Here is a 14,489-nt window from a genome sequence, read left to right as displayed (position 1 = left end):
GTTGTACACCACCATTCATTTCTAAGATCATGTATTGAACTACAAGTACACATTTATATGGAATATTCCAAAATTTGGAATTAGAATTTTTTTGGCTGCACCTGTGGCATGTGGAAGCTCCTCGGCCAGGGATCGAATCTGTGGCTCAGCAACCTGAGCCACTGCAGTTACAATATCATATCCTTAACCTGCTGGGCCACCCGGGGAACTCCTAATGCAATTGTAATTGAATGCAAATCCTGTTGGATTTTTTTTTTAATTTAGCAGAACAATCCTAAAATTCATGTGGGAAAAAACTATAATAGCTAAAACAATTTTTGAAAAGAGAGATATATGATAAGATCATTGTGATTATAACAATGTCCCAATGTGGACATAGAGGCATGGAAGAAATAGATGAAGTAACAGAAGAAAATATATATCAGACACAACTTAGAATAGATCTACAAGGAGATCCTGCTGCGTAGCATTGAAACTTTGTCTAGATACTCACGTTGCAACAGAACAAAGGATGGGGAAAAAAAATGTAGTTGTAATGTATACATGTAAGGATAACTTGATCCCCTTGCTGTACACTGGGAAAAAAAAGAAAAGAAAATATAGACATAGACCTACATTTTTATTTATTTATTTATTTACTTATTTATTTTTTGTCTTTTTGCTATTTCTTGGGCCGCTCCGGCGGCATATGGAGGTTCCCAGGCTAGGGGTCTAATCAGAGCTGTAGCCTCCAGCCTACGTCAGAGCCACAGCAACGTGGGATCCGAGCCGCGTCTGCAACCTACACCACAGCTCACGGCAACACCAGATCCTTAACCCACTGAGCAAGGGCAGGGATTGAACCCACAACCTCATGGTTCCTAGTTGGATTTGTTAACCACTGCGCCACGATGGGGACGCCCTAGACCTACATTTTTAGATGTTCATACTCTCCATGTTAAAGGTGACATCTCAAATTTGGGAAAGGATGGATTTACTTGCCAAGTGGATTAGACAACATTCTAGTTATTTAAGAAAAAAATAAAATTAGATTCTTACCTCATACTGCATACCAAAATAATTTCCAGATGGAGTCAGGATTTAACCATGCACTAGAAAAAAATAGATATAACAAAATTTGGGGTTAAAGAAAGTCCTTCTAAGCATGATACAAAAGAACCAAGGACATTGCTAAACAAAAAGTTGATGGATTTTACTCTACAAAATTAAAAGTTCTAGGAGTTCCCTCCCACTGTAGCGCAATAGGATCGGTGGTGTCACTGGAGCGCCTGGATGCAGATTCAGTCCCTGGCCTGGCACCGTGTGTTAAGAATCTGGCTTTGCTTCAGCTAGGGCATAAGGTCACAGCTGCAGCTCAGATCTGATCCCTGGCCCCAGAACTCCATATGCTGCCAGGATGGCCAAAAAAGTTAAAAAAAAAGAAAAAAAAAAAAAAAGAAGAATATGGCGAACTAAAGCAAATAAAAGGTTTAATATAAAAAAAAACTTCTGGAGTTCCCATTGTGGCACAACGGAATGAATGGAACCGTGAGGTTATGGGTTCGACCCCTGGCCTCAGTGGGTGAAGGATCTGGCATGGCTGTGGCTGTGGTGTAGGCAGGCAGCTGCAGCTCTGATTCAACCCCTAGCCTAGGAACCTCCATATGCTGCGGGTGCACCCCTAAAAAGCAAAACAAACAAACAAAATTCTTATGAGGAAATAGTTGCGATATGCATAATGGACAAAGGGTTAAAATTCTTATGGCTCTTGAAATCAAAGAAAAGTATCACCATCCTAATAAACAGACAAAGAATATGAACAGGCCATTAACAAGAGAAATTTACATGGCCAATATATCTACGAAAAAAAGAAAAAGTGTGCAATATCACAAGCAGTCAAAGAAATGTGAATTAAAACAAAGAGAAATATTAAAAAAAACCTCTTCAGAACAGCAAGGATATAAAATAATGATGATTTGATATTCTGATATGGAGAAATACTTGTTATTTCATGCCTCTGCTGACTGACAGTCAGTGTAAACTGATACAACATATCTGGGGGACAGTTCAGCAATATGCAGCAAAAATATTGAAATTATCCTATCTTCTGATTCAGTAATGTAATAGTCCAGGAATTCAGTCATTAAAGATGATCATGGGGGAGTTCCCTTATGGTACAGCAGGTTAAGGATTTGGCATTGTTCCTTGGGTCACTGCTGTGGCATGGGTTCGATCCCTGCCTGGGAACTTCCACATGCCTTGGGTGTGGCCAAAGGAAAAAAAAAAAAAAGATTATGGAATCCTGTATTTATTGAGGAAAAGATGTTACCATACTGTTAAAATTTTCAAAACCATCTCATAAAATATGCATATACCAGGATCCCATTTTTATATAAAGAAATTATGTGGAGTTCCTCTCGTGGCTCTGCAGTAACGAACCCAACTAGTACCCATGAGGATGCGGGTTCAATCCCAGGTCCTGCTCAGTAGGTCAGGGATCTGGCATTGCTGTGAGTTGTGGTGTAGGTCGAAGATGAGGCTCAGATACTGTGTTCTGTGGCTGTGGCGTACATCAGCAACTGCAGCTCTGATTTGATCCGTATGGGACCTTCCATATGCCATGTGTACAGCCCTAAAAAGACTGAAAGAAAGAAAGAAAGAAAAAGAAAGAAATTATGTAACAGTTACAATGTACACATATGTATAGGAAAAAAGTCTGGAAATTGGTGCATCAAAATATTTACAGTAGTTATTTCTAAACAGTAGGATTATAGTTGATTTTTTCTTTTTTCTTATATCTAATATCTAATTTTTCTGCAATTAATATGTATAACTTGTATAAATTTTAAAGGCTCTTCTAAAGGGACGAATGAATCACCAAAAATAACCAATAGATTTGACTATATAAACAGTAACATTCCTTTTTCTTTCTTTTTTTGGCCATGCCCATAGCATGTGGAGGGCCAGGGACTGAACCCACACCACAGCAGTGACCTGGGCCACTGCAGTGACAACACCGGATTCTTAACCCACTGCACCACAAAGGAACTTATAACATTTCTTATTTAAGATATCAAAAATTAATAGGTCAGGAGTTCCCTGGTGGCTCAGCAGGATAAGGATCTGGCCTTGTCACTGCTATGGCTCAGGTTTGATACCTGGTCTGGGAACTTCTGCCCACCACGGGCGCAGTCAAAAATTTTAAAAAAAATTAACAGATCAGGAATTCCCATCGTGGCTCAGCGGTTAAGGTACCCGACTAGCATCCATGAGGATGAGGGTTCGATCCCTGGCCTCGCTCAGTGGGTTAAGGATCCAGCATTGGCGTGAGCTGTGTGGTGTAGGTTGCGTATGTGGCTCGGATCCAGTGTTACTGTGGCTTGTGGCATAGGCAGGTGACTTCAGCTCCAATTCGAACCATAGCCTGGGAACCTCCATATGCTGTGGGTGCGGTCCTAAAATGACGAAAAGACAAAAAAAAAAAAGAGAACATGTTATGCAGCTATGAGATTATGTATCTACAAAGAGCTTTAATATTTGAACAATTTTCACTGAGTAAAAGCTGAACACAAAACTGTACACAGGATACATGAAATGCGGAAATGCCCTGGTCACGGCGTTGTGTGAAAGACACAGGATCCAAATTAGTGCAGGTCCTCTGGTGGCACCTGTGTCAAAATGGTATCCAAGAAACAGCCCGGGGCAGTTCCCATTGTGGCTCAGTGGTAATGAACCCGACTAGCATCCATGAGGATGTGTGTGTGATCCCTGGCCCACTCGGTGGGTTAAGGATCCAGCATTGCCGTGAGCTGTGGTGTAGGCCAGCCGCTGCAGCTCTGATTTGACCTCTAGCCTGGGAAGTTCCACATGCCACGGGTGCAGCCCTAAAAAGACAAAAAAAAAAAAGAGCCTGGAGAGTTCCCTTGTGGTGAAACGGGTTAAGGATCCCATGGTATAGGTTTGATCCTTGGCTAGGGAACTTTCACATGATGTGGTGTGGCAAAAAAAAAAAAAAAAAAAAAAAAAAAAGCCTAGAAGGAAAACCATAGGAATACTGAAGTGCTTATTGGGGTTATGGTGGTAGTTCTCACGTCTACTCTCCCACCCCACCCCCAATGTTTCATTACAATAATGTAGAGTGATAGGAAAACAAAATGAATTAAAAAGCAGGTACTTACCATTGTCTGTGGGAGAGTCGTCTATAAGGCGTGGAGGGTCTCAGCCCCTTTCGCCATAGGGGCTCCTTCCCTAGAGCACTGCCATGCTTCCTGGGCCTGGGTAGACTCACATAGTCTCTTCTACCCCAGTGCCTTTGCATGTGCTGTTGTCTCAGCCTGCACTGCCTGCCCTCCTTGGTCTCTCTGGTGAACCCCAGACTGCTCCTTTCTCTCCAACAGGTATAGCCTTTTAATATTGCACTTACTGCAGCAGAGTGGTATTTCCCATAGCAGTCTGTGAGCCTCCTGAGGGAGGCTTTATGTCCCAATCATCCAGGACCTCGCCCAGTGCCTATGGGAGTAAACCTAGCAGCTACCTGTGAAAGCCTGAGGCATCTGGGGAGACCCCAGCCCTGATCAAGATGGTCCTGAAATACAACTAGGACATGACCCTAATTTACTTAATGGGGACCAAAGCAATAGTATTGTACTCTTTTGGAAGAATGATGACTGGTAGTTCTGGCTTCTAAAATGCCTGGCACATAGTGTTTTGATACCTACCAAGTGGTGGACGGCAGTTCCCTCTGACAGTCACCACCCAGAGTTAGCGAAGACACCACTAGTTAAAGGGCAGGATCCAGAACCATCCTGCCCTCATTTCAGCAACCGGGTACAAATCTAGGGTGTTCTCACACTTCTTCTCTGCAACACATTTGATCATTCTCTATAACACACAAAACTCAGGCAAGTGCTATATTTATGATCAAAGATCTATTATAAAGGATATAAATCAGAACCAGCCAAATGAAGAGACACATAGGGCAAGATCTGGGGGGGTCTCCAATGCATAGCTTCAGGGTTCTCTCTCCATGGGTCAGGGTGCAACACCCTCCTGGCACATCGGTGTGGTCCCGAACCAGGAAGCTCCCTTGAGTTGTCCTTGGTTTCATTAAGCAGGCACGACGGATTAAATCGTGGAGCATCGCACTGAACCCAGTCTCCAGCCCCTCTCAGCTCCCTGGAGGTCAGGCTGGCTCAAAGTCCCAAGCCTCTAATCTCATGGTTGATCTTTCTGGTGACCAGGTCCCACCCTAAAGGTCTCAGGGGGCCCTTCAAGAGTCACCTCATTAGCATAACTCAGGTGTGATCCAGGGAGCTCATGAATAATTAAGATGTTTCCATCCCTTGGGAAATTCCAAGGGCTAGAAGCTCCATACCAGGAACCTGGCACAAATTTTTCCTTTTTCCTTTTTTTTCATGGCCACATCTGAGACATATGGAAGTTCCTGAGCAGGGACTGAACCCGAGCTTCCACAACAATCTGAGCCACTGCAGTCAGATTCTTAACCCCACTGTGCCATAGTGGGAATGCCACAAATTCTTTATTATACAACATGTAGCAGATGCTCAACAAATATTTGCAAAGTAGAAAGACACACTCAAATTGATGGGAGGGGAAGGCAGCTAGGCTCTTAGATTCTTCCACTTGATATGTGGAAGATGGGCATGTGGAAATGGATTTAGTAGGCTATGAGAAACTAATATCTTTAAATATTCTAATCATATGACAAACTCCTCATGCTCTGGTTTATATTACCAAGAACCCTGATGTTTGGCTTCTTAGGTGACTTGTTTATAGAAAGAGAATACTAGCCTGGCTGACACAAGCCTGCAGGTCTGCCTACCTTTTTTTTTTTTTTCCTCTTTTTAGGGCCACACCTGAGGCATATGGAAATTCCCAGGCTAGAGGTCAAATCGGAGCTGTAGCTGCCAATCTATGCACAGCCACAGCAATGTGGGATCGGAGCCAGGTCTGCAACCTACACCACAGCTCATGGCAATGCTGGATCCTTAACCCACTGAGCGAGGCCAGGGACTGAACCCGTATCCTCATGGATACTAGTTGGATTCCTTTCCACCGGGCCATGATGGGAACCCCTGCCTAAATCATTAAAGTGGCATTCTTTTTTTTTTTTTTTTTTGTCTTTTTGCCTTTTCTGGGGCTGCTCCCGTGGCATATGGAGAAGGTTCCCAGGCTAGGGGTCTAATTGGAGCTGTAGCTGCCGGCCTACTCCAGAGCCACAGCAATGCGGGATCCAAGCCGCGTCTTCCACCTACACCACAGCTCACAGCAATGCCGGATCATTAACCCACTGAGCAAGGCCAGGGATCGAACCCACAACCTCATGGTTCCTAATTGGATTCGTTAATCACTGAGCCACGACGGGAACTCCTAAAGTGGCGTTCTTTGACCTCTTGGAGTTTCCCACCATGAATCTGGCTCCTGAGCCTGCAAGCTATGTGATGCCCAAGACCCAGCCTTGGACTTTGGCAAGTTCTTCCAGGCTGGTGCCAAGCTGGGAGCCTCTAGGAGCCTGTGGGAGCCTTCCATACAGCTCTCTGACTCTACATTTCAGGGTGTGGGCTCAGGGCATTCACAACATTCCTGCCACAGAAGAGTTTCGGGAACACCCCACATCGGATCTGGGTGACTTGAATATAATCTCAGGCAGTTATGTCTGAGATGTGGTTGTAATCGAGAAAGCTTAAGCCTAATTAATTTTATTTCACTTAACTTGAAGAAAGAGCATGTGAAAGAAGGGGATCGAAGGAAATCTATAAATTATAAACCCAAAAGCATGGGTTTCACAGAGTTCTTTGGTCTTGGCCAGAATCTGGAGACACCAACTCTGGTGTATATCAGCCTTGCGGTAACTGGAGAGAGACACTCTTTTGGAGGAAACAGAGCATTCGTTCCTCTAAAACTCGAATGAAGGAAGATTAGCCCACTTTCGACTGCAATTTGATTTAGTGCTCAACAGGCAAACTTCTGATTAATAGTTAGACTTCTAAATCACTTGTGTTAACACAACAGTGTAAATCAACTATACTCCAATAATTTTTTTTTTAAGTTTTTAAGGTTAAAAAAAAAAAGATAAATCGCTTTTGCTATATTCTCTCTATGGTAAATTAATAAAAGACCTTCTGGCTTATACATCTACTTTTTATGAGTTTGGTTAATATGAGTTGGTGCCTCAAATCTGCTCCATTGACAACACTGAATTTCAAGATGAGGAAAATTGAGGACGAGATTACAGACAGTGTGACCCCTTCAACATTTTGTCAGTCTGTGACTAGACAGCCAGCTCCTCTCTAGAACATGTTTATCTCACTGTATTCCTCAAACCACAACACTTCTAATTCATTGTCATAACTCTTCAGAGCAGCCTGCTTTCTTGGAGATCTGAGTTGTTAGAATATTCTTTCTCAAACTGAAATGAAAGCTTTCACCACATAACTTCTACCTACTGGTTCTTTCCCAAAATATAACAAGTGTTTTTGTGTGCCTAGGCTCCCTATCCTCAGTTTCTCGAAAAGAACTTGACCACGATGGAGTCCAGCTGTCTCACCTCCCTTCTGCTTTCCTTCTAGCTTTCCAGAGCCTTTCTCGAAAACATGATCTGCCCCCCCCATCTGATCGGTCCACTGGCACTATTATTTTTGAGACACAGCAAAGGTCTGTTACTTCTTGTAGCAGCTGCATCTCACTGTTGGCTCGAGTGCTTCAGATAAAAACGCCTTCGTCTCAAGGCATTTCCCCCTTTCTTTTGGATTCGAAGCTGTTGGAATGAGATACACACTGGTTGTGCGTGGACTATGGTGAGCTAATATCCCTTTTGGGGGAATGCTGTTTCTGTTCCGTCTGAGGGACAAGGTCCTTAGCTCAAGGCTGGCATACAGAGCAATTTCAAGAATTCAGACCCAAGTGGCGAATGAATTTGTCTTAGAAAGACAAGAAAAATGCACCTTTCTTGAGGAGATGAACCATCACTAGAGAGCTAGGAAGGATTTCTACTTCTTTATCCTCCAGCACCTGGTGGGTAAAAGCATTCCTATGGGCTTAATGGATCTAGCCAAGTAGAGAGCAGTTTCAATTGAGGGGAGGGAAAGGGAGAAGAAAAGGTCTTTGGCTGAGGTCCCCCCCCCCTTCTGATTGAGAAGATCAATATTGTTTAGGTAGTAAAATAGTGTCATCAAACCTAGGATGCAGTGCCTTGGTTCCTCTCGAACCCCTGACACATCTTGGGATGAATTCTCTGTCATCTGGAATCCCCTCCCTTCCACAAGCCTGTCTTAAACACGAATCTGCCTGTTTGTTGCTGGCTTAATCTAGAAGGAACTATATCCCTCATTCGCCCCCACCCAGTCCCTCAGCCCCTCACACCCTTCTTCTCTTCCCTTGCCACCTCGCCCTCTCCTCCACCCCACCGCAGCCCGCGAACCCCCACGGGTCTAAAGTGTGGGTTCTGATGCTCTCATTGCCCACACATCACAGGACAGACGTTCCCAGGGACAACTTTGAGAGGCCACGTGCTCGCCCCCCTTAGGAGGTGGGAAAAATCCCTGCAGCTCCGTTTTGTTCCAATGGTCTGTTCAGTGAGTGATTCCCGTTTCCCCAAAGGCTGCCCCTCATTAGCATGAACGGGGGTGGGGGTGTGGAGAAGGGGTGGGGGGAGAGAAAGAGCAAAAGCCCAGGCTCAGTTTTAGAGCCTGGGAACCGTGTCTACAAACATGACAGCTAGAGCTTTCTGGCTCCTCTGTTTGATCGTTGGATCATCTCCCGAAGCCCCAGTGGCGGAGAGAAAAGGTAAGATCGATGAAACGCTAAGCCCTGGGAAAGGGGCTGGGATCCGGGGGGAGCTGGGGAGAGGGCGCGATGAAGGGCGGGACGAGAAAGCGGTCAGGGCTTGCCAGAGAGGAGACTCCGGGTCCGTGTTCGTGTTCGAAAGGAGCAAAATGTGTCCCCAAGATTGTGTGTGTCTTGGCAGCCTTTTCGGAAAGAAGCCAGCACAGCTACTGAAATGATCGCGAGCGAGCCGGGCAGGCTGGAGAAAACTTTGCATGTTAAGTAGTTGCTCCATCACAGAGGAGGGAAAGTGTCAAAAGGGGTCGTGGCGCGCCTTTCGGGAGCCGTGCGGGCCGGGCTCTGGGGACGCGGCTGGCGGCGGGCGCCCGGAGGAGCGCGGGGTCCGCCCTGCGCCCGGGTCCCTGTCCCGAGAGCGATCAGAGGCGCTGGGTGCGCCCTGCCGGGGCTGGGGGCTTGCAGGGAGCCTGAAATCTCAGACCTTTCTCCTCTCTCCCTGCAGCCCCAACCCATGGCCCTGGGACACCTGAGTCTTTAAAATACACACACACAATTTCATTGCATGAGATGAAAATTACAGAGGGAACGAAGACATGAGGTTCTCTACGGGAGGTGTTTTTGTTTTGCTTTTATTTGGATGTTTCTGTTCTATCCACTATCTCTGGGAAAAATAGCTTCCGCACCTCACAGGGCAATTTACTTTGGGTTATTTTTCCACATGGAAATTGAATGACTTCAGTGGCATTTAACCCAAATATCAGACAATCTTTCCCATGACAACAGATGGTGATATCAATGGGGAAGCAGTTGTGAGGTCAACAGTTGACAGTCAGGAATTGGATATCCACCAGAACTTTATTCAGCTGTGTATGGGCAACGTTGAACATAATGAGTCAGAATCAACCTCTTTGCAAAAACATGAACTATAACCAGCTATTATTGCTGGGTGAAAGCTGATTTTAAGGGAGATTGTCCATTTGGCAAGATAAATCACTTTAAACGAAGTGTTGCAAGAGCTGCACATGGACAGACCAAGCTCTTCGATGCCAGAGGAGAGAAATGCTAAAAACCAGCCGTTAAAACAATAGAAAAATAAAGCTGGACTCTTGTGCCCGTCTGGAGGGCACTGGGACCCAGGCAAACGGGGAGGTGATATTGTGTAACTGGGCATGGAAAGCTGCCCAGCTTCTAAGCTGGCTGAAGTTTGCTCACCAACCTGCCTGCAGAGCTGGGGAAAATCACTAATAATTTCAAAAATGTGTTTTCATGCCATATGCCATTTAGGAGCTTTTCCTCCACCATGCAAGGGGGCGGGGGTGGGAGGGCAATGTAAGTGATGTGTGTGCTTTTATACTTCACCAAGGGCCTCTGCCTCCCGGCCACACTTTAAAAATCTTTCTAAGCTGTGTTTTACTAATAAGTGGTGTCCAAGAAGCCAGATAAAAATCCACTCACAAATGCTGGGTTCTGCAGAGACCAAGATGACAGTGTAAACACGGATGGGAAAACCAAATAGTTCTGTTGTCAGGGGCGCTTAAACAATTAGGAGAACCTGTAATATGAGCCCTTTCCCCCTGGGGTTTGCTCTTGGTACTTTCTCAACAAACTGTACAGAGCAAAAAGGCGGATGTTTATATATACATTAAAGAAAGGGCAAAAAGAGTTTGTTATTTAACCAAAGTTGTCAGTTATGTTTAGTCCTGGAACAAATAGGTGGTTGTAATTTTAAAAGCCGTTGCTTTGCGAAGGTTCCTTAACAAAATGAAATGTTCCCATGCGGTGAGAAAATTCTTCCTAGTTGGCCTCATTCTTAGAGGGCAAGACCCTCATCTCCGTCCTCCTGTGGGGCCTAGGAAACCTGTGCTCCTCAGAAGCTGGGGGGCCTTCCTCTTCCCCCTCCCATTCTTTTTCCTTTACTTGCAAGTCTCCTGGCCGCCCCACCTCGCCTCTCGCAGGTGTCTGCTACGTTTGCATTGTCCCCCATCTCCTCCCCTCCCGGAGCCCTTTCTTCTCCCCCCCACTGGCTTCTCTCCCCCTCGGCAGCCTCATCTCTCAGCCTCCCCGGCCTCACCTCTCCTCCCCTCCTCTCTCCCTTCTCGTCTCGGCCTCTCCCCTTCCCCTCGACGCTCCCCCCACCCCCACGCCGGCCCCCTCCTCTCCCCGTCCCCTCCTCCGTCCCCTCTGCCCGCCCGGCCTCTCCTCCCCTCCCCTGACGCCCTCCCGGGCCTCTGCTCCTCTCTCCCTACAGCCTCGTCGCCCCACAACAGGAAGCCCGACCCCGGCGGCGGCCCGAGCGCTGAAGAGACACCGGGGCCCCGGGCGCAGCCGGTCCCCGAAACCCAACGGCGGCCGCGCGCAGCCGACGCCGCTCCCCGCGCCTGGTCGGACCTGCGGCGCCGGAAGCCCCCCACGCCCGCCGAGAACCGGGCCGGCTTCCGGGAGGCAGCGCGCGCGGCCGCCGACCCGCCGAGCCCGCGCCTCGCGCAGGCCGAGAACCGCGCGTCACCGCGCCGCGTGCCCGCGCTGGACGACTCCCCGCGGCGCGCGCGCTCCCGGCACCTGCGCCTCCCGGCCGCGCGAGCTCCCGCGCGCGCCGCCGAGGCCCCCGCCGACCCCGCCTACCTCAACCGGCCGCGCGCCGCCGCGCCGCTCCCGGAACCCGCGCCCGCGCCGCCGCCGCCGCGCCCGCCGCGGACGGAGGACGCCGAGCCAGGCGCCGAGCCCTGCGCGCGCGCCTGCGGGGCGGACCTGGACGTGCGCGAGTCCTACTGCGCCAGCGAGTTCGGTGAGCCCCGCCCGCCGCTCCTCCCGGGCCCGGACGGCCGAGCCCCGGCCGCGGGGAGAGCCTTTCCGAGCCGAGGGAGTCGGGCTGTACACCGGGATCCTAAACCAAACCCTAGAGAATCCCACCCGCTCGGTCCTGCAGGCCCCAGAGCCGTGTGGACTATTTCGCGATTTGTTAAAAACGCTCTGGGGAGAGAAAGAGGAAGGGAGCGCTCTGTATTTCTCCAAACTCTTTGTTTTTTGCAAGCAGCAGTGAACGGAATCGTGCATGATGTGGACGTGCTCGGCACAGGGATCCGGCTGGTGACTCTGCTGGTGGACCGGGACGGGCTGTACAAGATGAGCCGCCTGTACATCACTCCGGACGGGTTTTTCTTCCGAGTCCACATATTAGCCCTGGACACCTCCAGTTGCAATAAGCCATGTCCAGAATTTAAACCTGGTATTGAAACTAAGTGACCATTTTATATTTATGACACCATTGAATATGCCGGAGCCTGGTCTCTGTCGGTCACCCTAGTACCTTTTACGGGGAGAGGGGTATTCTTAGAATTTAGACGACAGGTATTATTTCGGGGATTTAAATTCTGGGATTTAAATTCCATCAGCGCACACCTTCCTCCCGCGCCACCGGCTAAAGATGGGAACTGCACGGGCTGGCACAAAGCAGACACTCAATAAATGTTTGTGGACAAATGAAGGGAACGATGAAACACCGTTGCCAGAAGGGACGCCTACGGGGCCATTTAAACTGAGTGTAGAAGCGTCTTTTTTGGGGGGCGGGTGCTGCGCACTGCCACGTCTTTCTAGAGGTGTGCTCGGTAAAGTCCTGCTGATATGTTGTGATTAGGAACTTTGCTCCTAGTGTTGGCTGTTTACAGGCTGGGTAATCTGATTATTCTATAAAGGTCACTAGGCTGTCTCTGTTGTTTGAGGGTTAAATAAATGTCTGAGATGCACCATGTGCAGCAAGATAACAGATTCAAGCTTAGGCGTTTCTTAAAGTCCTTATTCCATTTTCACATTGTTTCGTGGCATTTTTGAAGATACTATGAATTTACATGTTGGCTTTTTTTTTTTTTTTCTTTCCCCCCCCAGGCAGCAGGTATATTGTGATGGGCCACATCTATCATAAAAGAAGGCAGCTACCTACAGCTCTGCTTCAGGTCCTGAGGGGGCGCCTCCGACCCGGAGATGGACTAGTCAGGAGCAGCAGCAGCTATGTGAAAAGATTTAACCGAAAAAGGGATGGGCAAGTGCAAGGAGCAATTCACACCCAATGCATGTGAAACATTCCAGCCTGGCTCTTCTGGTTCCTCAAGAGACTTGGATTTCAGCAACAAGACGCGAAAGGCCTAGCATCACGTCATGGGGTTTTTCCCTTAGAATAGGGCACACGGCTCCTTTATGAACTAGTTGTGAAGTGCTGACTCCAATCTTGAAGTGGTCACTTTTTTATTTACACAATGCTTCTTAAATGGTAGGCTTCTGAGCTCCAGTGGTAAAGTTATTCAACTGTAGTGCCAGTTATTCCCACAGCCCAGATAACTGACCTGTCCAGTTAACAGATCACTGCTTCGTGTTGTTTATGTTAATTATTTTAATTTAAATACATTCTTGAGTAGAAATAGTTCACAAAAACATTTCCTCGGTTTTAAATATACAATTGTTGAATAGTTTATATCATGTATCAAACCAAATTTTATACTAAAACCGTCACATTTTGAATTCTGTACATAACAGTAAGTGCACTAGTCAGACGTAGGACATGTCAGATCACGTTTAGATCAAACACACAAGTCACAGCCCAAGACAAGTATTAAAGCTTTACACCTAAAGAGGACTGATGGGCTTAATTCAGGCAAACAAGTGTTTGTTCAAACAAATGTTCCTGATGTACCAAAATATAAGATAGTTTATTTCCATGCCTCCCTGCTTCAAAAATCATGTTTTGTGCCATACTGGCAGCTATCTCAGTGCCAAACATTCTGGGTGTATCTGATGTCATTTTTCTCTTAAGACCAGGTATCATGTTTGTGTTTGTAAAGCAGTAAATCTTGCCTTGAAATCAGATCTTGGATGCAGCTGGTTTTTTAGCTTCACGGACCCCAAAAAGTTTGAGGGAAAAAAAGCATTTCTCAAACGTACTCCAAAAACTCTGGAACTGATATTTAATAACAGCTTGCAAGCATGTGAATTTCAAACATTTCCCATTTGGCTTGAAAAGATTTAATCACTCACTGACTTTAATATTGATTTTATACCTGAGTCCACAAAGACGTTACTTTATTCCGAAGACCAAGCTGTGCTTCAGTTAATATGAAACTGTGAATAAAGACACTGATAATCCATGGTTGAATTGAAGATTTTACTGCCTAAACAAAGAGAAACAGGAACTGCACTGAGGAGAGAAAAACAGCCCGTTTGGTCTCAAAGCAGATGCACTGAAGAGCTCAAGCTGTGTCATTAAGTCTGTAATGGCACAGCCTCTAATCGCCTCGCAGAAGCCCTGTATATATATATATATATATATATATATATATATGCACAGGGTGTCAGGACAGGACGGAGACGTCACAGCATAAGATGTGACATCTGATTGAGATGGGGCATTGTTGCCTTGTTTGTCCCAGAGGGCAAAAAAGGTAAAAGTTGAGAGGTTCTGATTATTCCGTGGTAAAGCATTAACTGAGGGATTTTTAGAGAATTTGCCCAAAATGAATCTTGCCCAAACTTATTAAAAACTGTACTAGAATTGCTTCTTGAAAATCAAGTGCATTACTGCATGAACCACTGGCAGTAGATTAGAGTATGCCATAAATGAAGGGCTTCTGGATTCGTTTTCTTTAGGATAAAAATTAACTAAGACATAAGCAGTACCGGGCACAAAAATCAAGCCGAATAGTTGAATGTCAAATGCCTAA

General features: G+C 46.7%; 2 protein-coding genes across 2 annotated transcripts; both read left to right on the top strand.

The window, feature by feature from the left end:
• LOC110256159 (translation initiation factor IF-2-like) lies at nucleotides 6,303-11,821 on the top strand. Its single transcript, XM_021068075.1, has 4 exons — nucleotides 6,303-7,796; nucleotides 8,473-8,784; nucleotides 11,030-11,652; nucleotides 11,813-11,821. Exons 2-4 carry the CDS (start codon nucleotides 8,709-8,711, stop codon nucleotides 11,819-11,821), a joined length of 708 nt encoding a protein of 235 aa, XP_020923734.1. The 5' UTR covers nucleotides 6,303-7,796; nucleotides 8,473-8,708.
• Nucleotides 11,440-13,916, top strand: C12H17orf58 (chromosome 12 C17orf58 homolog). The gene is made up of 3 exons (XM_021068119.1): nucleotides 11,440-11,566; nucleotides 11,816-12,007; nucleotides 12,664-13,916. The coding sequence occupies exons 2-3, from the start codon at nucleotides 11,905-11,907 to the stop codon at nucleotides 12,852-12,854; spliced, it is 294 nt and encodes a 97-aa protein (XP_020923778.1). The 5' UTR covers nucleotides 11,440-11,566; nucleotides 11,816-11,904; the 3' UTR covers nucleotides 12,855-13,916.

The sequence above is a fragment of the Sus scrofa genome, chromosome 12 (genome assembly GCF_000003025.6).
Source record: "Sus scrofa isolate TJ Tabasco breed Duroc chromosome 12, Sscrofa11.1, whole genome shotgun sequence".
Taxonomy (NCBI): Eukaryota; Metazoa; Chordata; class Mammalia; order Artiodactyla; family Suidae; genus Sus; species Sus scrofa.
Note: the sequence above shows the minus strand (reverse complement) of the source record. Positions and strands in the feature narration are given on the sequence as shown.

Bases quoted from the DNA above. Each gene is read 5' to 3' on its own strand.
- C12H17orf58 (XM_021068119.1), top strand. From the start codon at position 11,905: ATGAGCCGCCTGTACATCACTCCGGACGGGTTTTTCTTCCGAGTCCAC. The intron at 12,008-12,663 runs GTATTGAAACTA...TTCCCCCCCCAG, and splicing joins ATGTCCAGAATTTAAACCTG to GCAGCAGGTATATTGTGATG.
- LOC110256159 (XM_021068075.1), top strand. From the start codon at position 8,709: ATGACAGCTAGAGCTTTCTGGCTCCTCTGTTTGATCGTTGGATCATCT. The intron at 8,785-11,029 runs GTAAGATCGATG...CTCTCCCTACAG, and splicing joins CCCAGTGGCGGAGAGAAAAG to CCTCGTCGCCCCACAACAGG.